This window comes from Mchenga conophoros, linkage group LG12 (genome assembly GCF_057382185.1).
Source record: "Mchenga conophoros isolate Kocher_MC1m ecotype Shallow Benthic linkage group LG12, M_conophoros_male_GT1.1, whole genome shotgun sequence".
Taxonomy (NCBI): domain Eukaryota; kingdom Metazoa; phylum Chordata; class Actinopteri; order Cichliformes; family Cichlidae; genus Mchenga; species Mchenga conophoros.
The window spans coordinates 4,605,665-4,631,944 of NC_140537.1; the positions used below are offsets into that span (position 1 = coordinate 4,605,665).

Sequence of the window (26,280 nt, forward strand, 5' to 3'; positions counted from 1 at the left end):
AATTGTTGAATGACTATTTATGGTTTTGTTTAAATAAATGTTAACTGTTCTTTTAGCTGTGTGTCACGTGCTCCTTAGTCGATTTCTAGAGAACATAAACCCAAGATCCTAACTTCCTCTACGTTCTGTAGTGGTAAAGTATCATGTGTTACAACTAGGTTTTTAGCGTCACGTTGAGACAGGATATTCCTCATTTCAGAGATATTGCACAAATGGAAGAAAGCAGTCCTACATATTTGTTTAATATGTGCATTGAAGGACATATCCTGGTCAAAAATTACTCCAAAATTACTTTCCTGCAACCAGGAAAGAAATTACTAGCCAGGGAGACGTGGCTAGTCGTTGCTCCATTATTTATTCCAATTCAAGCTCATGCAGTCTTTTGTTACTTTATAGTAGTACAACTGTGTATTTACTTTTTCCAAAAATAGCTCACATTATGATGATGATGATGAAGCTTTATTTGTCACTTGCAGTTGCCTGCAGCAAAATTGGACCCCTTCTGACCATACATACATTACACAAACATCACATTGGGGAGACAGGTCAGAACAGGGAGCTTACAGAAAAACAGTGAAATGTACAACACAATAGGGGAGTGGAGGAGGAAAAAAGAGAACTCTACTCAGACTGAGCTCCTGGTAGGGGATCAGTATGAGAACAGAAAACAAAAATTCCTCAGCACAAAAAGCACATGAATCTTCACACTGTAACACCATGAAAACACATGACAAGCAACAGGGATGGGTAAATGGGGTGAGAGGTTGCCAGTGTAGACAGCAGCATGATTCCAAGCTGGCCCGGTCAATCGCCGTCTGCATCGGGTGGGTGCAACCATTGGAGGCGTTTGGAGGGGGGAGAGGGGTGAGTGTACATCTGCGTCAGTGTACGTGTGTGTGTCCTGTTCAACTTGAGAGAGAGTGTCCTTTTACCTGGTTAAGCAAAGTCAACAGTCCTGATCCGACGCAGGTGTCCTTGAAGGATACGATCAGAGAGAATTTCTTGTTCAGGAGCCAAATGAGTGAAGGAGATGATTGTTTGGGTTAATGTGAACAACTGCATGCAATTTCACAGTTGGTCTAATGTCCATCACTGGTCACTTGATCTGTCAATTTCCCATTGCAGAGCCGTGAGCTTCTCTAAGATCTTATCCATATTGCGTTCAATAAACGCAGTGTGAGTACTCAGAGATTGCCCATCGTCAATCACGTCGGCCAGCCTTGTGGGACCGCTTTCTTTGTTTTCGATAAGCCAGGTTCAAGCCAGCTCCGATCAGCCAGAACTCTGTTATCATGGTTCCAAATGGGTAGATCTCGTTCAACGTCCTCTATTGAGAGTGTCGCCAGACACACGACGCAACCGACCATCAAGTATCCAGCAGCAAGGGGCTCTGCAGGACAATCAGGCTCTCCCGAGCCCAGGCTTCTCATCAAAAATAGGGTGTCAATTTCGTTAAGGGACCAGTTGATCAAATTCATAATTCTTTAGGTCTTAGAGAACAAGACTGAGAGACTCTCTGAGGGTTAGAAAGTTACACGAGAATACACAAGGACATGAGAAGCCAAGCAGGAAAGATAAGGGAAGGGAGAGGGAAAAGATGCAACTGCTTCCGTCAAGAGCGAGATAGGATTTCACATATTCTCAATACGTGTTCTGTTATCAGATAGACAAAGAGAATGAACATATTCCACTGTCATAGACAAAGCCGATTTTCTTATGAAACTCGCTTCAAAATGAATGCTAAAAAGATAATCCATGAATTTCGAAAGATTCCGAAAGAATGGTGTAATCACTACCATCTTGATATGTGCACTGAATTTAAGTAAATACTTTATGGCAGAAAACAAACAACTAAAACAACACACTATAAAGGTGGAGCCGATCAGTAACATTACAGAACGTTGAATTTACTAGACTAAACAATGTTTCTGTGCTTTCAGTTTCTGACCTTAATAACTAATCTATGCAATATATCGGGTGTGACTGCTTTTATTTTCTATTTCTGGTACAATACTAGCCTGCAAGCAGGAAAGAAATGATAAGGCAGGGAGTACATGTAACATTATGAGAAAACAGTGCTGAGCATGCTTCTGACTACTAACAACAGGCCAAACCATGGTCTCACACTGCCACCTACTGGTACAAAAATGGAGCATCAGCTACAAATATCCCAGACTAGTTACCAGGTCTATAGTTAAAACTAGTTAATTTAGAGGATTTTCAAAAGAAAATATCACTTACATTTAAAGTAAAATAGCTGAAATATAAGTTAATTCACATAAGTGTGATTAGACGTTAGTGGCTATCACACACACACATTCATACTGTTGCTCTTTGATTAGATAACTCTATGGCTGCTGTCAATATACAGGCGAAGCTTACGGGTTATGCAGCCAACTTTGTAAGTTGGAACATTAAGTCTATGAATCACCCTGTTAAGCACAAAAAGGTGCTTACACAACTGAAAAAATCTGCTATGTCTTTTCCACAGGGGACTCACCTTTGTATAGCAGACCGATATAGATTGAAGACTGGTTGGGTTGGCCAAATAGTCCATTCCAACTTTAACTCTAAGACAGAGGGGTGGCCATCCTTATGGGTAAAAACGTCCCATTTCCTGTATCAACCATTTTATCTGATCCTATGGGTCCTTATTATGGGTCCGTATTACTGTGGTTGGCCAACATTATGGACTTTATGGACAACTTTATGAACTGATTTAAGCCAACATTTATGCCCCCAAATGGGATGATGAAACCTTAATTGTCTATTAATTCTCGTGAATTCTGGATATGACAACACACAATCTCATTTTAGCTGGAGGTACAAGCTGTGTGCTCTCTAACCTAGAAAGAAGCTCTAATAAGGATACTCATCCAGGACATGCTCCGACTATATTCCTGTCCACAAAATGTTCTATTGGATAAATTCATTTGTCACTGATAAATGTCCTCTTCCACTTATTGAAACTTGCAATTATCAATCTATTGTTATTTCAGATCATACCCCCCTATTGATGAGATGGGGGTTGGATGCCTCACAGCCCTCCGCCTCTGGCAGTGGCCCTTTCTACTAAGGAGGCAAGAGTTCTGCATGTCCTGGTGACCCTCCACCTGTTTCACAGGTGGGTGCAGCCTGATCTATCTAGTGAAAGTCTAGACAGACCAGACCAGCTCAACCACACAGACACTTCCTACCCGATTTGAGGACAAAAGCAGAGTATGCAATATGTGGGACAAACAAACACACACACACACAAATGGCAAATGTGAGATCATGGGAATCTAAGCAGCTTGAACCGAAAGTGACTAAAAATTGTCAAGGCTGAGCAGGACTCAAGCGCAGACTACGAATCACAATAAACATTTTTTTTATTTACATGACACAGAGTGCACTATATACAAGTGGGGAGAAGGGGTCCAGCGAATCCAGAGGTCCATGGAGGGTGGGGGGGCTCCACAGGCTCACTGCAACTGCCACACTCACGAACAGGGTCTCAAGGCGGGGCACGGAAAATCTATATACAAGGACAAAATGTTAAATGCCAAGCAAAGCACAAAGAGAAATCAAAATATTTCCAAAGCTAGAATTGCACTAACGAATGTTACACAGTAGTCCAGCGACAAAGGGCTCCAAGCAACTGCCTTCAGAAGTGGCTGGTAAACAGGATGATGAACCTCAGGTGAGAAATTGCTTGCAGGTGTGAGGACAGCAACCGGGAGCCCATGATTAGGTCCACCCAGGCATCGCGTTGTGAGCAGGGAAGCAAGAAAGAAAGTGAGAGAAACAAAAACAAATACATATACATGTAGCGTAACTGGACCATGACAGTAATATTTCAGTTTGATCAACCATCTCAACAAGTTCAATTACTTTATTTTCAAGCTGCTTACACTACATTGACTTATGTTTTTACACAATCTCAGAAGAGGAGAGCCACTGAGGGAACGCCTTCCGCCCTCCACACACACACTCACAGATCAGTTGAAAGGGACAGAAGAAATGGCAAAAGTGAGAATATCTCACACACACACAACAGAGGGGGAAGAGATAGAGAAATTGGCAAATGTGAGATCATGCTAAGCAGCTTGAACTGAAAGTGACTGGAAATGTTTACGTTAGATCAGCCACCCATCCATTCTCTGCTGTGTTTCTTTTCCAGTGTCACAGGGCAGCTCGAGCCTATCCCAGCTATCTTAGGGCGAGAAGCAGGGTGCACCCTCGACAGGTCACCAGTCTGTTACAGGGCTAACACATAGACGCAGAAAACCATTCGCACCTATCGCCAATTTACACTCTTCGATTACCTATTGCCACTAACTGCAGGTCGTTGGACTGTGGCAGGAAGCCGAAGTACTAGGAAAGAACCCACGCAAACACAGGAAGAACATGCAAACTCCACACAGAGCGACGGTAGAGCTGAACTCAAGACCTTCTTCCTGTGCGGTAACGGTGCTAACCACTGTGCCGCCCGCGTGTGAGCAACCATCTCCCAGAAATTTAAAAAAGTTCAGTTACTTTCATTTCAAGCTGCTTACACTACATTGACTTATGTTTTTACATAATCTCAGAAGAGGAGAGCCACTGAGGGAACGCCTTCCGCCCTCCGACGCCTCCACTGTGACCTCCACTTCTGAGAGGAATTGCCCACAGATCAAGCATGGAGTGTGCCTGAATGGACATACAGAACTCCAAGGTTCGGCCCAGTGTTGAGGGTTTTCCCAAAGGAGAGGGCCCGGCGGGCGGTGCCTCACAGCCCTCTGCCTCTGGGAGTGGCCCCTTTCTACTAAGGAGGCAAGAGGTGGCCAGGAGTCTGTCAGCGAGTTCTGCATGTCCTGGTGACCCTCCACCTGTTTCACAGGTGGGTGCAGCCTGATCTATCTAGTGAAAGTCTAGACAGACCAGACCAGCTCAACCACACAGACACTTCCTACCTGATTTGAGGACAAAAGCAGAGTATGCAATATGTGGGACAAACACACACACACACACACACACACACACACACACTCTCACTCACTCACAGATCAGTTGAAAGGGACAGAAGAAATGGCAAAAGTGAGAATATCTCACACACACACAACAGAGGGGGAAGAGATAGAGAAATTGGCAAATGTGAGATCATGCTAAGCAGCTTGAACTGAAAGTGACTGGAAATGTTTACGTTAGATCAGCCACCCATCCATTCTCTGCTGTGTTTCTTTTCCAGTGTCACAGGGCAGCTCGAGCCTATCCCAGCTATCTTAGGGCGAGAAGCAGGGTGCACCCTCGACAGGTCACCAGTCTGTTACAAGGCTAACACATAGACGCAGAAAACCATTCGCACCTATCGCCAATTTACACTCTTCGATTACCTATTGCCACTAACTGCAGGTCGTTGGACTGTGGCAGGAAGCCGAAATACTAGGAAAGAACCCACGCAAACACAGGAAGAACATTCAAACTCCACACAGAGCGACGGTAGAGCTGAACTCAAGACCTTCTTCCTGTGCGGTAACGGTGCTAACCACTGTGCCGCCCGCATTTGAGCAACCGTCTCCCAGAAATTTAAAAAAGTTCAGTTACTTTCTTTCAAGCTGCTTACACTACATTAACTTTTGTTTTTACACAATCTCAGAAGAGGAGAGCCACTGAGGGAACGCCTTCCGCCCTCCGACGCCTCCACCGTGACCTCCACTTCTGAGAGGAATTGCCCACAGATCAAGCATGGAGTGTGCCTGAATGGACATACAGAACTCCAAGGTTCGGCCCAGTGTTGAGGGTTTTCCCAAAGGAGAGGGCCCGGCGGGCAGTGCTTCACAGCCCTCTGCCTCTGGGAGTGGCCCCTTTCTACTAAGGAGGCAAGAGGTGGCCAGGAGTCTGTCAGCGAGTTCTGCATGTCCTGGTGACCCTCCACCTGTTTCACAGGTGGGTGCAGCCTGATCTATCTAGTGAAAGTCTAGACAGACCAGACCAGCTCAACCACACAGACACTTCCTACCTGATTTGAGGACAAAAGCAGAGTATGCAATATGTGGGACACACACACACACACACACACACACACACACACACACACAGATCAGTTGAAAGGGACAGAAGAAATGGCAAAAGTGAGAATATCTCACACACACACACAACAGAGGGGGAAGAGATAGAGAAATTGGCAAATGTGAGATCATGCTAAGCAGCTTGAACTGAAAGTGACTGGAAATGTTTACGTTTGATCAGCCACCCATCCATTCTCTGCTGTGTTTCTTTTCCAGTGTCACAGGGCAGCTCGAGCCTATCCCAGCTATCTTAGGGCGAGAAGCAGGGTGCACCCTCGACAGGTCACCAGTCTGTTACAGGGCTAACACATAGAAGCAGAAAACCATTCGCACCTATCGCCAATTTACACTCTTCGATTACCTATTGCCACTAACTGCAGGTCGTTGGACTGTGGCAGGAAGCCGAAGTACTAGGAAAGAACCCACGCAAAAACAGGAAGAACATGCAAACTCCACACAGAGCGACGGTAGAGCTGAACTCAAGACCTTCTTCCTGTGCGGTAACGGTGCTAACCACTGTGCCGCCCGCGTGTGAGCAACCGTCTCCCAGAAATTTAAAAAAGTTCAGTTACTTTCTTTCAAGCTGCTTACACTACATTGACTTTTGTTTTTACACAATCTCAGAAGAGGAGAGCCACTGAGGGAACGCCTTCCGCCCTCCGACGCCTCCACCGTGACCTCCACTTCTGAGAGGAATTGCCCACAGATCAAGCATGGAGTGTGCCTGAATGGACATACAGAACTCCAAGGTTCGGCCCAGTGTTGAGGGTTTTCCCAAAGGAGAGGGCCCGGCGGGCGGTGCCTCACAGCCCTCTGCCTCTGGGAGTGGCCCCTTTCTAATAAGGAGGCAAGAGGTGGCCAGGAGTCTGTCAGCAAGTTCTGCATGTCCTGGTGACCCTCCACCTGTTTCACAGGTGGGTGCAGCCTGATCTATCTAGTGAAAGTCTAGACAGACCAGACCAGCTCAACCACACAGACACTTCCTACCTGATTTGAGGACAAAAGCAGAGTATGCAATATGTGGGACACACACACACACACACTCACTCACAGATCAGTTGAAAGGGACAGAAGAAATGGCAAAAGTGAGAATATCTCACACACACACAACAGAGGGGGAAGAGATAGAGAAATTGGCAAATGTGAGATCATGCTAAGCAGCTTGAACTGAAAGTGACTGGAAATGTTTACGTTTGATCAGCCACCCATCCATTCTCTGCTGTGTTTCTTTTCCAGTGTCACAGGGCAGCTCGAGCCTATCCCAGCTATCTTAGGGCGAGAAGCAGGGTGCACCCTCGACAGGTCACCAGTCTGTTACAGGGCTAACACATAGACGCAGAAAACCATTCGCACCTATCGCCAATTTACACTCTTTGAGTACCTATTGCCACTAACTGCAGGTCGTTGGACTGTGGCAGGAAGCCGAAGTACAAGGAAAGAACCCACGCAAAAACAGGAAGAACATTCAAACTCCACACAGAGCGACGGTAGAGCTGAACTCAAGACCTTCTTCCTGTGCGGTAACGGTGCTAACCACTGTGCCGCCCGCGTGTGAGCAACCGTCTCCCAGAAATTTAAAAAAGTTCAGTTACTTTCTTTCAAGCTGCTTACACTACATTGACTTTTGTTTTTACACAATCTCAGAAGAGGAGAGCCACTGAGGGAACGCCTTCCGCCCTCCGACGCCTCCACCGTGACCTCCACTTCTGAGAGGAATTGCCCACAGATCAAGCATGGAGTGTGCCTGAATGGACATACAGAACTCCAAGGTTCGGCCCAGTGTTGAGGGTTTTCCCAAAGGAGAGGGCCCGGCGGGCGGTGCCTCACAGCCCTCTGCCTCTGGGAGTGGCCCCTTTCTACTAAGGAGGCAAGAGGTGGCCAGGAGTCTGTCAGCGAGTTCTGCATGTCCTGGTGACCCTCCACCTGTTTCACAGGTGGGTGCAGCCTGATCTATCTAGTGAAAGTCTAGACAGACCAGACCAGCTCAACCACACAGACACTTCCTACCTGATTTGAGGACAAAAGCAGAGTATGCAATATGTGGGACAAACACACACACACACACACACACACACACACACACACACACACACACACACACACACACACACACACACACACTCACTCACAGATCAGTTGAAAGGGACAGAAGAAATGGCAAAAGTGAGAATATCTCACACACACACAACAGAGGGGGAAGAGATAGAGAAATTGGCAAATGTGAGATCATGCTAAGCAGCTTGAACTGAAAGTGACTGGAAATGTTTACGTTTGATCAGCCACCCATCCATTCTCTGCTGTGTTTCTTTTCCAGTATCACAGGGCAGCTCGAGCCTATCCCAGCTATCTTAGGGCGAGAAGCAGGGTGCACCCTCGACAGGTCACCAGTCTGTTACAGGGCTAACACAGATACAGACAACCCTAGACACTTAAGAGCATTTCAGAGTTTCTCCACAAACTAGGATTTTGGAAAGAGGCCGGAGCACGTGGAGTGAACCCCCACAAACACTTTGAGAACATGAGAAATCCATACAGAAAGACCTCAGCCTGATAGTGGAGTTGAACTCAGGACCTTCTTGCTGTGCGGGCAACTATATTAACCACTGTGCCACCGTGTTGCCCTTGTTTGTTCACCCGTCAATGAATTCATTTACTTCATTACTAAGCTTCTTAGCTTTACACATGCACCCACACACAGGGGAAAGAGCTAGAGGAAATGGCAAATGTTAGATGATAATCTCTCTCTCACTCACACACACAAGACAAGGGGAGAGAGAAAGAAGAAATGACAAATGTGAGATCATCGCACACACACACACACACACACACACACACACACACACACACACAGACACACACAGGGGATAGAGATAGAGGAAACGGCAAATGTGAGATCAAGCTAAGCAGGTTGAATCAAAAGTGACTGGACATATTTACGTTTGATCAACGGTCTCCAAAATGTGAGTGAAGTTGGCCCCCCCACCTTCTTCAAATCCAACAAAAGTGGTATCAAACGTTTGTGCTACGTTTGTGCTGCAAAAATTTTCGTTTGTGCTGCTATCATTTTAAAGATATTAATAAAAATTTATAGAGGTCATCAGAGGTCAACCAGCCCCCTCATATTAATGGAATCAAACAAAATTGGTGTCAATCAGTTGTGCTATGTTTGTGCTGGTTTGTGCTCCTAAAATTGTTGTTTGAGCCGCTATCATTTTAAAAATATTAATAAAACAACGTCTTGATGCGTGCTTAATCATCCGGGTAAGTAAATTCCAAAAGGTTGATTCTGTTCATCCGGACACTTTCAGTGGGAGAAACGTTTCGTCACTCATCCAAGTGACTTCTTCAGTCTCAGCTGACTGCAGTTTTCCCCAATCTTATAAACAGTACATTTGACCTTTACATTTTCATTAATGTCTTTGAAAACAGAAGCAGCACAAACGACAACTTTAGCAGCACAAACCAGCACAAACATAGCACAACTGATTGACACCAATTTTGCTTGATTCCATTATTATGAGGGGGCTGGTTGACCTCTGATGACCTCTAGAAATTTTTATTAATATCTTTAAAATGATAGCAGCACAAACGAAAATTTTTGCAGCACAAACGTAGCACAAACGTTTGATACCACTTTTGTTGGATTTGAAGAGTGAGTGAAGTTGGCCCCCCCGCTCACGTCTCCAAAACATTTAAATGGATGTGCTGCAGGGATTGTCATAACATAACCTGATTAACATGTTATCTGCTGACTGTTAGGGGTCGACAAGCAAAACGAGCTCCTGGTACAAAATGCCTTACTGTTTCCCATTACCACAAATGATGCAAAGGTTGCTCTCCACAAATGTGGGCATAGTGTGCTATGAGTGCGACATAAAACTGTAGAGATAGAGCTTATGTGAGATGTTTGTGTGATGCTATAACAGAGCCGCAACAAATTTTTTGAAGTGATCAGCAATAGCTGTGAAGCTATTCATTACTGAGTTCATGTTTGGAACTTTGATTTCTGTTTATTTTTCTGTTTGTTTTCAATAAATTGGATGCTCAAAAAATGCTTTTGTCCAATTTCTGCTTGTTGCATGTTGAAGCTCTACTTGGAACCTTGTTAAGATCCAACCATGCAAAATATGACTTTTTTATTTTTTTGTTGCAATTTTTCAAGAGGTCTTAAACTTTTGATCGGGACTGTATCTCTATTCAGACCAGCTTGATTGTGACATCACAGAACAGAACCTCCCTGCAGTCTGTTGTTTTTATTGTGTGTGTGTTTTTTTTTAAATCTGCCATTGCTTTAGATATTTCAACCTTTTTGAAAATTATTTTCTTTTGCAGTTAGGATCCTTATTTGCTTTAAATCCATCACAGTACAGCAAACTAACCTTTTTAAACACAACCGAGTATTTTCCTGCAGCCTTTAAGTAACACAGTCTACCTAAGTTTGATTTGTAGCACGTTTCACACTATGTAAAAAACATAATGTTACCTGTACAGACCCAGTATGTGATTTAAAAACACGAGGACTTACACGTGATCTTTAAATGAGGAGTCCTTACCTTTAAATGTAACGTCTCTTCTTCCTCTCCTGTCTTGTCTTTCTAAACCTTCTTCTTGTCTCAGCTTGATTTCTTGTTTCTTCGTGTCAAACACCGCAGCCGGCGATTTGGCTACCAACGCACTGTGCTACACACTACACACAGTTTGTGTGTGCTGACATTTGTTGAGCTGATAGAAACGCTGCATTTGAAATTATCTGCCAATTAAAAAAAAAAAAAGTCACTCCCTTTATGCGTCTTCCTCTTCGGATAGGTAGATCCCAACGTACCGAAGCCGCAACTTAGGGACACATGCCGTTTTTCCGGTCTTGTGGCAAAAAGAAAAAGAAAAAAAGAAGAAAAAACCCCAAGTGTCCCACTCTTAACTCCTGACCTTTTCAAATGTCCACAAAGTCCGCATTGACTCTACAACTTCCTTTATCTTCGTTCCCATGGTAACGAAGGGATACACATATTTATAAAGGAGAATGCGCTTCTATCTGATTCTATCTGAAAAACCGTTGAGAAGTGCTGTGGTTTTTAGCCCCACTTATTTGCGCTCTTCCTCTCCTTCATCGGGTGCAGCTTCACCTAGGGATGGATGGACACACACACACACACATCCACTGCTCCACCCCTCCCCTGATGCTGCTCAGCCACAAACCACACCCCGCCACAGGCACGTGCAGAGGGGGGGCTAGAGGGGCTTGAGCACCCGCCCCTTTCCTGATGGGTGCCCAAAGTGCCCTTTTGTTGAGGCAACTTTTTAAAAAAAAATTATTATTTTTTTTATGTGTGTGTGTGTGCGTGCGGAGTCTTTTCTGTGCCCATCAACAATAATATTTAACTATAACATTAAAGTGAGCATGTGCTACACACCTCCTGCATGAATCAATAAATTCAGATATATTTAATCAGTGATGCAAAATCTTACAAAACATGCTTTGGTTTTGTCGAGTGGACTCTTGCTGCCTTTAGCAGAGAGTGCTAATTCTGGGACTGGTGGATGCTTACAGCACACAGTATATTAAGAAAACTATAAAGATGTTTACATACAGCCTATAAACATGGAGTGATGGTAATACAACCACAAATTTGTTTCACAGCTGAAATTAATCAGATAAAAATAAAAACTGCATTATTTTTTAATGCTGTGCCACTGGTATTCTATTTGTACTTGTCTAGATTTATACTCCTCTACACCTCTTTAGATGCTGTATTGCTTTAAAACATTGATGTGAAGATACCAGTGCCCATTCTGCTGGTTAAAAAAATAAGAAGGTAATCTTTAAATACACCAAATGTTCAGGTACATCCTGAAGGGTGCAATATTCCACACAGGCAGGAGGGGTCACTGTTTGAAAACAGTTGCAGGTCAGCTAAAGTACATACAATGGCATAACACTGCAAACCAGGGATACTGGTTAAATGACCATAGGGAGATTTTAAATGGAAAAAACTAACAAAAGATCAAAATACATATGTACATATTACTCACAAATCATATCAAGTTTGAACTCTTTTTTTTTAGGGAACAGAAGTCAAATTAACCATGGGTTCAATCTGGTTACAAAAAGCTTTCTTCACATTAATAAATACATTACTCATACGTCACCTGCATGTGGGTAAATCCTAGAGTCATACAGGAAGCAGCGGAGCCAGCTTCCTAGGCCTATACTGATATGTGTGTGAGCACATGGCTCCTGACAGTTATTTTGTATCCGTAATCATAATGCAACAATCAAAAAGAGAGGTGTTTGGATAAACTGTTATTTATTTTCAGGCTGTTTTTTCAAGATCCAGTGCATTTAACAGTGCATTGAAACATTTGATGCTGTGACGCAAAATTACCTAAACACCAATGAAAGGGTAATCAGAAACTTACAAAGTAGCCAGTAATCCTGGTGATGACTCGTGTGAACTTAAATCTTCTAGAAAAATATATGTGACCCTATGACTTGTCATAGGATGCCAATTTAGCCTGCAGCCTGAAAATAGAGCATAAAATGTAAATCATGGATGGAAGGTTACATCGGACACCAAAAAGCATGTATTCATGCACCGCAGACGAGCTTTTCTACACTTCACCCAGACAAGCTGTATTTAAAACCACTAATGTCAGAACCAGTCATAACGTACTGCATGTAATGTGCCAAACACAGATCATCTCCTGTCTTTTGCCATGTGTGTGAAAGGGCCACAATGTCTAGCGTTCATGACAGAAAATGGCATCACACCAATCTTATATTTACCAAATTACATTCAAGCTATAATTTTTGAGAAGGTTCATGACATGTAGGTAAAATATTTTCCTCTACAAAACTCTAAATGTCCTTTGGCATCTTTGCTTTTTTTTAAAAAAATTAGCATACATCTTTAAATTAAATCAAAAGTAAGAAATATATGAAACTGATGTTAACGAGGCAGCTAGTGACTAGCTGAATAAAAAAAGTGCTGATGAGTCTTTGCGGTCACATGAGGCTCAGCTGAAGGAGATGGTGAGGAAAAGGTAACGGAAGGAGAGATGATGCAGAAAGGCACAGAGTAGGTTTCCTCCATTGTGTCTTCACTCCTGCAGTTTGAACTGGAAAGAACTGGTGCTCCATTTGGTTGTGTCACAGTCAAGCATGGTGCGCTCTGTGAAGATCACATTCCCTTCTGCATCTATCAGGATAATTGTATTGGTTCTGAATGGATAACAATACAGAGAAGAAAACAATTGTAAATTTAATATCTAATAAGTATGACAGTGGTTATGAAAAGTCACTTTTCAGACACTGTTTGCCGCTGCCCTGCTAAATGATGTTTTGATAGCTTTGGAAAGGACTAACCCTCTGACCTTTTGGCTACAAGAGAGTGTCTGTACCCAATAATCCAGTGTTTCATTGCTGTGGAGGATTGATTACACTGGGGATTTTTTGTGTGTGCCAAGAGTTCACTGTTCTATGATATTGCTGTCTAGCACAGTAGTGTAGGTGGAGTTTGGGTGCCCCCTCGAATCCAAGAAATATATTATTATTTGAGGTCTGTCAATTCAAAGCTGCTTTTTACCTGTCCATTTGGAGACAGTAAAAACTAATATTCTTAAAATTCTATTCCTAAAATTAAAATCACAATTCAATTTCAAGTTAATAATATACAATCTTTTGATTTGACTAAAGCAGAACAATATTTAAAGAAATTTAAAAGGCCTTCTGGGTTTTGTTTGTTTGTTTGTTTGTTTTTTTGCTGTATTATGCTTTTAAAAACATCAAAATCCACAGTCAGATTACAACAAAAACAAACAAGAAGCACTCTGAGAGCGCAAATTGTATTCAATTCAATTCAATTTTATTTATATAGCGCCAAATCTGCTGCGACCGGTTGGGCTGAGAGAAGGAAGACAGGACAAAAGATTGTATTTTATCTCTATTAATATTCATTGCAGATGCAGATATGGAAAGCTGGAGTCTGTGTCGGGATCGCCAAGTAGCTGTTCCTGGTTCTTGGTTCTCCGGCTGTTGTACCTGTGTAGTTGGTGCACTGTCCCACAACATCACTCATGCTCAAGATTTACACAGGGCCAGATACCTACATTCAAGCTACCTTCTCGTAACAGCACAGTGATACAGAATTTTAGGATTTGTTTTAATAATGCACAAAAGTATTACAACTTAACTCTTAAAAATGTTAATCAAGAAACTGGGTTTTATGACGTGCAGCATGTCATAGCACGTAAAGCACGTGCAGTGCTTTAATTTGCTTCTCTTGCTATCTATGCATTTTTTCTGATACCTTCACAGGTGTTGAATAAACAAATGTTTGACCCTCACACAGAGCAGCTGTGCACGTCAAATAATGAGAAGTGCCACAACTTTCAATGTGTTAATGCATCAACTTCACTTGCAGCACAGGTGGTGGACTTTAAAGAAGGGTAACAAGATTGAATTGTGCAACAATGCTGATGAAGTGAAGAAGCTTCTCGGATGAGAGGTGAAACGTCTTCAAGCAACTTAAAGAAGTCCAGATGCTTTTCTTTACAAGCTCCTTTGACTACGATGACCTGAATGACTGAGAACCTTCACAGACAACAATGCTGATTCTGTAGTTTATTGTATGACACCGTTATGTTTCCTTTACATGAACTGTGGGCAGTAGTAGCACTGATGTTGGTCGCTATGGTATTTGTAACTGTGGGTGTTCCTGTAGGGCTACGCGTGAGAATTCACAAATGTGCTGTTGCAACTTCCTCAAAAGCTGCAGTTGCTGCAGCCTCTGAGAAATGCTCACAGATTGATAGGTATGTTATGGAGCCTCACAAGGCACATTGAAGAAAAAAAATTTGAACATGTATTTTGCGAGATGAAGATAGTGCTCAGTGGAAGGGGAAACACTCGTGGCTAGGTGTACTTTGATCTGGTGGTCTTTGTTGCATTCATTAACAACCAGCTGCAGTACTCTGTACAGCTTTACAGGTATTGATGGAAGCATGATAAATGCAAAGAAAAAAACTCTCAAGATCTTGCAAAACATTTGTGGGATCTTGCAAAAGTAAGTTTTGACAGAATTTGTTCTGTTTAGTGTGGTGCACAATAGCAATTTTCTAAGATCACACTTTAGCAATAAATTGACTTTGTGAAGTCCTTTATCATTCTTATTGTCATGGGCATATCCTATTATCTTTTTTCTATACATTAGATTTTATTTGTTGTCCCGTATACCAATTTGTCATTCTTTGTGAAATGCAGATGCATAAAACAGTTCTATGCAAAACATGCATGCTACTTTCATGCTGCACATTCTACAACAAACACTTATTTTGTGTGCATTTGTCTCTTTCAAACAGGTGCCGGTCCTCACCTCTGCAGTGCTGCCGTCTCCTGTAGCGCTGCATGGTTCTAAGCTAAGTTTCCTTTCCTTTTTCTGTTCTCTTAGATTTGTCCTCAGGTTTGAAGTGTCTGTGTTGTGCAGCTGGTCTGGTCTGTCTCTAGACAGTTCAGGCTGCACCCACTAGTTAAATGGTGGAGGCTCACAGCGACATACTCAACACACAAGTTTCTGAACTCTGCATGAGGGTTTCTCCGACGAAGTGAGGGCCCTGAGGCACAGCTCCCCGTCCCCCGGTGACCCTGCTAGGTCCACCTTCTTAGGGAAACCCTCTGCAGAGGAGCTGACAGAGCCAGGAACTTGTGAGTTGTGTGTGTCCACTCAGGCATCATTCATGCTTGTTCTGTAGGCAGTTCCTGTCAGAAGGAGGAGGCGCAGCAGGAGCATCGGGGGGCGGAAGACGGTGCCTCAGTGCCTCTCTCCTTCTGACATTGTTAAAGAAAACACAACAAATTTATAATTATTTATAACATAAACGAGGGAGCGCTGTTTACAGATACTGAGAAGTATAAAATCTGAATCCTTTCTCTCGTTTGCTCTGAGGCGCGGGGGGGAAATATCGACAAGTCGATCAACATCATCTACAGATACATTCGACATCTCGAAAAATGTAAATTGCCACTTGATTCGTCCATTTGGTTGAAAAACCCGACCGTGAACAAGGAGCGAATATCACACCGGAAACTAAGCGCTATGCGCCGGAAGTAGCATATGCTAAGGCGCACACAGGTCTAAGTTATAGGTCTAAGTTCCCCATAATGCACTGGGTGTTTCTTCTTCACTCAACATGTGTTAGTAGACCTCTCTGCATTCAGCCCGTCTGCCCCTCATCTATCGATGGATGTTTGTTAGAGGCTTTGGTTCCCACTGTCGCTCACAGACGGTCACCTAATGTTTCCCTGTGTAACTGCAGGGTCTTTGCCTTATAACATAGAAGTAGCTTGAGGTAACTGTTGTTATGATTTGATGCTGTGTGTGTGTAATAAAGCTCCCTTACTGACAGTGGGTCACCACAGCTTGTAGCTCCATGTATTTGATGTGGCACGTTTGCCCTCGCTGACACAACCCTAAAGGGATTTGTGTGTATGAATAAAGTTTATTGTTCATACAGTTCATTGCCGTATGTCTATGAAAGGCTGAATGAGGGTTGTAGCTCCCTCAGCAGCTGTGGAGCGATGGCTCGTGGTCACCTGATTCAGCCCTGGAGATGTGGTTGGTTAGACACGCTGCTTTAGTTGGACACTACAAACCACACTCACCTGTTTACACAAACACATACACACCTTTTGTGTTACAACCACCTTGTTACACTCAAACACCAGATGATGCATCTGAGCCAACTAAGGATTCACTGAGACTGAAGCTCGAGATCATAAGAATTTGAGGCTCAGCTGATACAGTATCATAGGACAATCCAACCATTGTATGTCAAGAGACTATAGGCAGTAAAAGCTCCATCTGGAGGAGGAACGACGTGGTTCAGAGCGTTGCCTCCTGCAGCTGGTGACATGTTCAGATTTCAGCTCTGTCGGTTAGAAAGTCTGTTTTTGTTTTTCATCTGTGTGTTGCTCTTTCATCCTTTTGTTCTTCCTCTTTCTTGCATCAAGCTGGCTGACTTCACCACTGATGAGGTAACCATGAGCAGTAAGCCTCGTGTCGCTCACAGTTACATTTAACATAGTGCGATAAACACACTCAGTCTTTATAAGGTACATCCTCTAAAGGTTCACATAACAGACAAACAGGATAATAAAAATAATCTGGTTCTCTGCAGCGTCCTCAGATGAACAACACACAACATTATTAGACGTCTCAGTATTTGTTACACTGAACACAAATATAAACACAACACTTTTGTTTCCATGAGCTGAACCGGATCCTGACTGGTTTTGCGACATGTGTCATTGTGCTACACATGTACGGCATATTTCAGAGTGGCCTTTTATTGTGGGCAGTCTCAGACACACCTGTGCAATATTCATGCTGTCTAATCAGCACCTTGACATGCCACACCTCACAGGTGTGGCATGTTAGACTACTTTTAATTAACTGCTTCAGCCCACTTACAATGAAAATGTAACAAAAAATCTTGTTCCTGACCTGTGCAGTATGTTAACACTATTGGAAGTAAAAATAACTCTAATTTTGAAAACACAACTTTCTTTCTTTCTTTTTTTTTTAATAAAGCTCTGACTTGTATTATGAGTCTGTGGTCTGGGAGAGAGTCTGTAACTCTGTCTGCAAAATACAGGATATAATGACCAATGTTGGGCAATTAATTATATAGTTACTTCTTCAAAAAAGTAACCGAGTTATGCAAACAAAGTTTTTTGCAGCTGTTTACCTAAAAATGTAGCCAAGGCGTTTTTTAATTAAACATTTCAAACTATTTACAGAACAATCAGCTGTTCTGCATCAAATCCGATGCCACACAAATTATTTGTGCCACTCCAAAAAATAATTTGTGTCCACTATGAGATGAAGGAGAACAACAGCCTGATACCTGCAGGACAACAGCAGATGTATCACTGCTGTAACACCTGTAACATTCAGCAGTCGCCTCATTGTTCTGACACACACAACAAAACTGCTGACTACACTACACACTCACTACATAAGATTTGCGCTAAACGTCGCAAATCTCTCACATCTCCAAGCACCGCCGTCACTCCTAAAACTTCCTCCCGTTTCTAACCCTTGCCATATAATTTTTGATTGGTCCACATGGTACATTTTTCCACCAATAGGAAAGGGTGGTGGGGTGTTGTTTTTGCTCACAGGCTTTCGAGCGTTTTCCTTATAAAACGGCGTTTTCACCGTTTCTTCCCGCAGTAAATATAAACAACGACAGTATTCAGGAAGAAAACCAAACATTGCAGATATTTTTATCATAACTCTGGTTGTACGCGGCCGATCAACACAATTTAAAAACTGGTATAAAGTCCACACTTTTCCCGTCAGTTGTTCCGTCTGTCCTGCTCACATCTCCAATGGTTGTACACGTTGTCATTAACGTGGCTTCACTCCACATCAGCCGCTTTGCTAAAACACCGGTGTCGGCGCATAAGGACGCGTCAGAGCCTGACAGCGACGTTGATTAGCTGCGTATATACGAATGTGAATCGCGTGATTGGCTGGACTACGGGATAAGGTGGCCTCGTTCTAATCCCATACGGGAGCAGCCAGTCACTGACTAACACTGCAAAACAGGATTGTTAAAGTTTTCATTTTAATTTCAATTCAGGTGAATTTCTTTTTTTTTTTTTTGTGCGCGCAACGCAGATTTTCTGTGCAGAGACCGTGCCAGCAGTGCGCAATTGTGTACGCGCGCAGCTTAGAGGGAACATTGCTTGCGAGTGTCGGGTCTTTTGTGTTTGTAGAAAATGTTTCATATCTCTGAGTTAAGCTCATGGAAAACAGGAGCAAAAGCAAAAGTGTTGCGTTTATATTTTTGTTCAGTGTAAATGATAAAACATCAGGTTTGACCCAGAATACAGTTTGGTCCACATGGTGGCGCTGTGAAAAGTGCGCGCTGTACTGGTGGCACCAGTGTCCCCAGCCCACAGACCAGTGCTGCCACTAATCGAGTTTCATTAGCAGCATCTAAATGCTGTTTAAAGGTGGACTTCATCTGTCACACAGGAGCAGTTTGGCTTCGCTTTGCTTAAATAATGACCTGGTGTATTTCTGTATACACACCTGCTAAGGATCAGGTGACTTTTATAATAAAAGGTTAATACGTGAAACCTTAAAAATAAAAAGAGCTGTTTTTAGCAGTATTTAGGCTGCAGTCTGTGTATTATGTCCATGATATTCTACATTACAGTAAAAACAGTAATTATATAAAGAACAGATGGATCAGGATCCTGTCTGTGTCTTTACTATGATCTCAGCTGATAATGAGGCTTGAAAGAGACATGTTTGAACTTTTGCATTGATCAGACAAATAAGCCTGCATGTTTGCATGAGCTTTACCTTTAACTGTAAAACATGAAGCCTTTATTATTAAAAAAACAAAACCCTTTTGGTGTCATACAGGTAAGAAAGCAGCGAAGCGTTTTTCTCTCTAACAGACCTTTCATCTGTTTTCTCTGCCGTTGCTCTGATGGGACCTGCAGGGTGTTTTTGGTGACGTGGAGGTTTGCACAGTTGCTGCCTGTGGTGTGTGTAGAAATGTTCATGTTCTAGTCCCACTGTGAAGCACATAGACGTGTCCTGACTTCCTGTCTGTCCCACACTCTGTTGTCTCTGTTTGTTGCTGCCAACAGTACAAGTCATCTTTGCAGATTTTACTGAATTAACAAAAACATTTTTACTGAAAGACTTATTCAGTAAACACGTTTGTTACACTGAGACTGAAAAAGAGATCCCTGTTTACGCTCATAGAAAACGAGCCTCTGTTTTACTTTATTGAAATCATTTCTAATCACAGACAGGATCAGCAGCGTGCAGCTGCAGTGAGGTGTTAGTAGAGGAGCTGTGTTTGTGAGCTGTAGTCTGGATCAGGTCTCTGTGGGAGACTCGGGTTACAGTACTTCTGAATATCACACAGCACATTTCTTCAGAATCGGTTGCTGTTTGCTAACATTTGACCTTTGCCCTTTTAGGCTGCCCTTCTGGCGCCCGTCGATGAGGACTTGGGATCTGACAAGAAGCAAACTGGGGGAAGCAGCAGAGTACCAGACTTCCCTCCTCCAGCAGGCCGGGAGATCTTGTTGCGCACCTGTGTGCCGCGACCAGCAGCGTACTCCAAGGCGCTGCCTCAGCGGCTCTTCTGTGTCCTGATGAGGGAGGAGTTTAGGTTGGCCGGAGCCTTTTCCACAGACACGTCCTTCTTTTAAGTCCTGTGAACAATTCACACCTGGGATAAAGATAAGTGAAGGACACAGGATGGAGACTTTCACATAAAACAATAAAGCTGAATTGAACTAAAGTGAATAATTTGAAAATGACTCAGTGTTTTATCAGCGACACGTTACCGCAGCCTTTTAAGATCACTGAACCTGTTACTTCAAAAAACAACATGTAATGTTGAAGGGGACAAAGAGTTAGTTCATGTTTGACACTGATGTTAATCAAAACTTCCAAGATCCAGGTTGAATAAAACAGCATTAGGTGTGTGATTTCACTCTGCTCCACACACCTGCGTGCTCCAATCAGAGACACCAGAGGAACAGGTGATGAATGTGATGGGGAAGCATACGCAGGTGTGACATACAGAGCCGTGGGAATTACAGGACATTATTACTGTTGATATATTCTCAGCGATCAGCTGTTAGTGAAGAGCATGAAAACCTTACTGCACGTCGGTCAGCTCAACTTAGCTCGCTGGATAATTTACTTGTCAGCTTGAAAACATTTAACTTTAACAAAATGTTCACCAACACGGGTCAGTGTAGGTCACTGAGTCATCCTGCACACTAGCCCTGCCCCGCCCACCTGTGTTTATACACCTCTGCAGCCCCTCCTCCTTCAGCCGGGACATTTGTTCTAGCCTTCATTCATAAACTCGGCTTTCTAACATGCAGCTAAAGTTCAGTCTGCATGCTCGACCCACATACTCCTGGTAGCTGAAGTGAAATACTGCTGTGCGTAAGGGTCGGGCGGGTGACCACGTCACCTGGTCATGGGGTAAATGCTGCGGCCGGGTTCAACTCTGACCTGAGGCCCTTTATTTCTCCCTCCCTGCTTTGCTGTCTGGTCTTCATTGTGCTATTAAATACAGACAAAAAAGTTTGTTCTCCTCCTTCCATCACCACCTTTGTTGCATGTAGAAAAGTGTCATATAGAACCAGTCGTTACTTTAATGGTCTGAACTAAACGGTCGGGTGGCGCCAACAGCGACTAAGAATTTTCTGGGCCAACAGGATTTGTGTTTCAGTCCCTGATAAACTGACCCATCCTCTAAAAAACAAAACCCAAAAACTATATTTACAAGATAAATGATCAGAAATAGTAACGACAACAAAAGCACAGGAATCATAGATCCAACGGGACAGGCTCGTTACAATGAAGGAAAACACTGAGCGACTGTTGAGGCCCTTATTAGTCCTACAAAACATAACAGAAATGTTACAATAAAACACAGAGGCCTTTATTGTCACGTCCATCGTACTGTGACTCCTCAGCACATTCATCTCCAATCAGCAGCTTCCTTCACTGACCCAATCACAGGTCTCAGGCCAGCTGTTGTACTCAGGTTTGGATTATTTGCTGAGGTTTTAGATCTCTGGACCAAAGCCTTTAAAAGGAAACAGTTTCTCAGAGGTTACATCAGTAAATATGATCTCACTGTTACAGTGATCATTCACATCTCTGATTAACCTCTGAAGAGACACATTTGGTCCTTAGCGACGCCTCTGTCACAGGCGTCTGTCAGAACAACAGCGTGTGTTTGACACAGTCCATCATGAAGAGAAGCAGTTTTTCTTCTGAATTAGTGAAATAACTGGTCTGTAAATTACAGTAACACGAGTGTCATTGTTAAAACACAGTTTATGAAACACTTAATTTGTTGTTAACTTATTGACAACGTAAACATTTGCTGGTTGCCACTGTAACTGATGACTGTGTGGTCACATGACTGAAAAGTAAACAAATATCACAAAATAAAGAAATGCCTCCAACTTGTGTTACGAGTAGTTAGTGTGCAGAAACACGGCTGCAGGGTCAGCCCTCCCTCCACAGTCGCTCATCAGGCTGGTCGCAGCGCGTTTGCCTGTCTACTGATGTCTGCATGAGCAGAAACACCAATTTGAGTGATGTTATGTAATTCAGGATTCAATCAATGTGTCAGTGTTTGTTACTTTGTTACATTCATTTTTTAACCACGTTATTTTGTTGTGGGATGAACTTCTGCAAACAACAACATATGGCAACAAAAAACAAAACTTGCAGTTGGAATCGATGGAGCTGTGAGATGATGGGATGTCGACTGGTTCACTAACCATTAACATTTGGGATATTAGGATAACAGTAGCGTGTAAACATAAGCAGTGCAAACACTTCCTATAACGACACATTTACAGTCTAGTTTGGGGAAAGCTGAGGAATTAGGGTGAAGAGACGGTGGATGTTTAACCCTCCCTTGGTTTGACAGCTCGCTCAGCCAGCGAGTTATGAATGATGTTCTTGATAGACTCCGCCCCCGCGCCTTCTAGGAAAGTGTGGTGATCTCCCTTGATGACGTGGACCGACACCTCGCCATCACAGACCTGAAGAAAGACGCAGTACACAGTTTGAACATTGGAAGGCTCAGACAGAGTTTATAGAAACACACACAAGCGCACACACGCACAGTGAAGATAAGTACTACAGACTGATGTAAATGTGCATCGGTACCTCGCTGAGCTTATAGTCAGCTCCCAGGTTTTGCTCATATTCGCTGCTGGTTTCGGCGCGCAGCAGCTTCACGCTGCCGTGGTATTTTGCAGTAGGTACATATGCATCAGCAGCCTTTAGCTTGTAGTAGAAAGCGGAGGCTGCAAAGTGCAGTGAGTCTCGGTCGATGTCCTTGTGAGCGGAGGTGATTAGGTCCACGGCCACACTGACGCGTGCATTCAGGTCTGACAGCGGGAGCAGAGTCTCCAAAAGCTGTAGGATGTAACCATGGAGACGACTGTAAGTTCATAGCAAACGTTACCGCGTGCTCGCGGAGATATTGTTGTTTTCAGAAAAGTAAGTGACACATAATTAATGAACATCACAGATCTTATGTATATGAAAATGCAAAATGAAGATGTTTTGATATTCAGGAGTTACAAATGTCAGCTTTCAGTGAGAAACTGTACGAAGGTTTGATTTAACCGCATGTTTTACTTTAGTCTCCATAACAGCTCCAAACATCACATCATTGTTGAGTCAAACCTGCACCACACACAGACTGTGCTGGAACAGCAGCTCCAGACTGTGTTACAGTCACCATCTTTACCTTACAGGCGCCGTGAGGCAAAAGCTCAGGTTGTGTGGCCTTTAACGCTGATGCCACATAAAGGAATACTTGTGTGTGAACCTGTGGGTCAGAGACAGTATACCTTGTTGTATTCAATGCCAGTGAACTGCTGGATGAAGGCACACAAGGCTTCAGTCTCAGCCTCAGACTCGTTGCCGGGTGTTAGCTTGGCTCTGTAGCTCTGCAAATCAAAAACACAGTTAAACCTGTTCACATGCAGATCATGTGACCAGAGCTCATCCTTCAAAACCAACATCACACACGCTATACAGCATATACATGAAATAAAGATGCGCGAGTGTTTCTCTGACCTGTGTGTACGCTGCCACATATGAATGTGAGCCATCAAAGAGAAACAGGAACTCCACAGGCTGATTCTGGGTCTGCAGCTGAGAGCACATTTCAAATGCTACACAGGCACCAGAAGAATATCCAGCGACTCTGTACGGGCCGTCCGGCTGCACCTGCCTGACGCAGCTCACGTAGTAGGCAGCCAGGGACTCAATGCTATCCAGAGGAGCAGCTGCAAAGGAAACACATGAGGGGAGTTAGTTTGGCTGCACAGTGACATAAACAGCTGATGCACAACATGTGAGTGACAAAGGTCTGAGAACAGAACCACAAACTTTTAAACTGTGAAACAAAGAAAACATGAAATCACATCAGGTCTTTGGTTTTCCTCAGGCCATTATGGAGGGAGCTGTATATGTACAAGTGTTTGTAGTTTCACCTTTGAACAGTCAGACTTTCAGCTTTAACACATTTTGCTGTTTAACAGTTACACACGTTTTGATACACATGATTGTGACACCTGGTGAGGACGCACACTCATCATTTGATGACAAGTAAGGACACGTAGTTTCCACGATGGTTCAAAGTGTTGATTTTGTGTTTTAAAGTTTTTCTCTGTGACTGTAAAGTCATTTTAATATGAGCCCCATTATGCTGACAAACCCACGCAGACGATGCACACAGCTCAGCAACACCAACAAGCCTGAAACTCAAATGACATGAAAAGTTATCCATGAGGCGCCAAAACACAACAACAGCTGCAGCAAAGGCTCTTTGTACTGTAAGATGAAGATCCTACAAAAGTAGAAGCCTCACAAACCACATGTAGACTGGTTGTGCAAACTCCCACAGACCCTGCAGTCGAGAGGATAACAAGCTGCTCCAGTGATCATGACCAGGACACAAACTGCTTCCTCCTGAATCAGAGGCCTGACTGACAGACACACCCTGGCATAGAGGAGGCTGAGGAGTGTGACAGTTGGAGCACACGCTCAGGTCTAGGTCTTTAAACAGGGGAACCACCACCCCAGTGTGCCAGTCCAGAGGCAGCATCCCAGAGCTTCACGCAGCGCCGTGTCAGCCAGGACGGCCCTGCAACACCCAGATCCTTCTCATCAGCCTCAGGTCTGTCCTAAATCCTAGCAGGAGCTACCACGACGCGTACCACAAAATGCATCGCACTGGTTCTTCCCAGTAGTTGGAACTGGTTGTCTGCTTGCCAATGAATCCTGCTTATTGGTTCCACTTGTGCTACAATCAGGACGAATTGTAGTGGGTTAGGGTTAGCTGGATATGTGCTGGATATGTGGTGGAGGGTAACTGCAGGAGAAGAAGCTAGTGGGGGAGTAGAGCAGGGGAGGATGTGGGTCCCCGGGGCCTGCTGGAGGGCAAGGGCCATGCCCGATGTGAGTAGCAGCAGGGCCAGTGCGCCCAGGAGCACATCTTTTTCGACCGTAAGGGAGACAGGAGGCCGACTCACTGCCTCGGCTAAATGGAGAGGGAATTTCAGAAGGGCCAGGGCACAAGCATGGACCTTTTTCAGCTGTAAGGGAGACAAGAGCAAGGTGTGACGTAGGTCCCCGGGGCCTGCTGGAGGTCCAGGTCCACGCTCGATTTGAGTAGCAGCAATGGCCAGTGCACCAGGAGCACATCTTTTTCGACTATAAAGGAGACAGGAGGCCGAACAGGTCTCTGACCCTTCAGCATAGACAGGTGGCTGAATGGGCCCCTTGGGCCCTCCAGCCGAGACAGACAGCTCAAACGGGTTCCTCTGACCCTTCAGCGGAGACAGACACCGAACCAGCATGTGTGGAGACCTCTGGCAGTGTGGACACTGGCTGGAGCTTAGTGGCACATTGGCTTGGCTCAGGCAGTGGTATGCAGTCCTCAGAGGGCTGAAAGTGTTCTCCAACACATCCAGCAGAGGACAGAGGACTCTACTAAAAAATCCGACTCTACTAACCTATCAGAGGCTGCTTAAGATCAGAATGCAATCATCTGCAGTTTTCTTCTTAATTAACAATAAACTTAGTGTATATGTACTCCTAAATTTGATGAAAGTGATAAATAATAGACAGCTCTCTCTCTCTCTCTATATTCTGACATTTAACTAATTCAAAAGATATTTCAATATTTATTTATCTAAAACAAAACAAGTTAGAATAGCCTTTATTGTCATTGTACAGAGTACAACGAAATTGGAGTGCCACTCCCTTGGTGCAAGTTTCAATAATAAATATAAATGTAAAATATAAAAAGTACAAAAAAACAATCGTAAGTACTCAAACAATAGTTTGTACAATATATACAGGATAGCAGCATTAATATAATGACAGTATGAATAGCAGCATAATATAATGACAGTGACGGTATGGAATAGGTTCAATTGTTTTTGTTCTTATTTACTACGGTGATAGCTCTGGGAAAGAAGCTATCCCTGAATCTGTTTGTCCTGGTTTTATGTGACCTGTACCGTCGGCCTGACGGTAATAGTTCAAACAGTTGGTTGCTGGGGTGAGAGTAGTCCTTGATGATATTGCCAGCTCTGCTGAGGTACCGAGAGTTTGCAGTGACCTCCATGCTGGGCAGAGAGCAGCCAGTGATCTTCTAG

The 26,280-nt window shown here is 43.6% G+C and overlaps 1 protein-coding gene and 1 long non-coding RNA gene across 2 annotated transcripts; one reads left to right on the forward strand and one right to left on the reverse strand.

Moving 5' to 3' along the window:
* The first annotated feature begins 15,400 nt into the window (after positions 1–15,400).
* LOC146561949 (uncharacterized) lies at positions 15,401–22,053 on the forward strand. The gene is made up of 2 exons (XR_014894588.1): positions 15,401–17,058; positions 20,035–22,053. It is a non-coding gene; the product is annotated as an uncharacterized LOC146561949 (long non-coding RNA).
* LOC146561950 (fatty acid synthase-like) lies at positions 21,500–24,073 on the reverse strand. The gene is made up of 4 exons (XM_085293406.1): positions 23,690–24,073; positions 23,461–23,559; positions 22,769–23,020; positions 21,500–22,641 (listed from the first exon to the last, which is right to left on the reverse strand). Exons 1-4 carry the CDS (start codon positions 23,777–23,779, stop codon positions 22,504–22,506), a joined length of 579 nt encoding a protein of 192 aa, XP_085149532.1. The 5' UTR covers positions 23,780–24,073; the 3' UTR covers positions 21,500–22,503.
* Between the last annotated feature and the right edge of the window lie 2,207 nt (positions 24,074–26,280).

What these genes read in the sequence shown, in the direction of transcription:
- LOC146561950 (XM_085293406.1), bottom strand. Translation starts at nt 23,779, where the DNA reads ATGTGCTCTCAGCTGCAGACCCAGAATCAGCCTGTGGAGTTCCTGTTT. An exon ending in ATGTGGCAGCGTACACACAG is followed by an intron (nt 23,560 to 23,689) that starts GTCAGAGAAACA and finishes TTTGATTTGCAG; the next exon opens with AGCTACAGAGCCAAGCTAAC. An exon ending in CTGACTATAAGCTCAGCGAG is followed by an intron (nt 22,642 to 22,768) that starts GTACCGATGCAC and finishes GTCTTTCTTCAG; the next exon opens with GTCTGTGATGGCGAGGTGTC.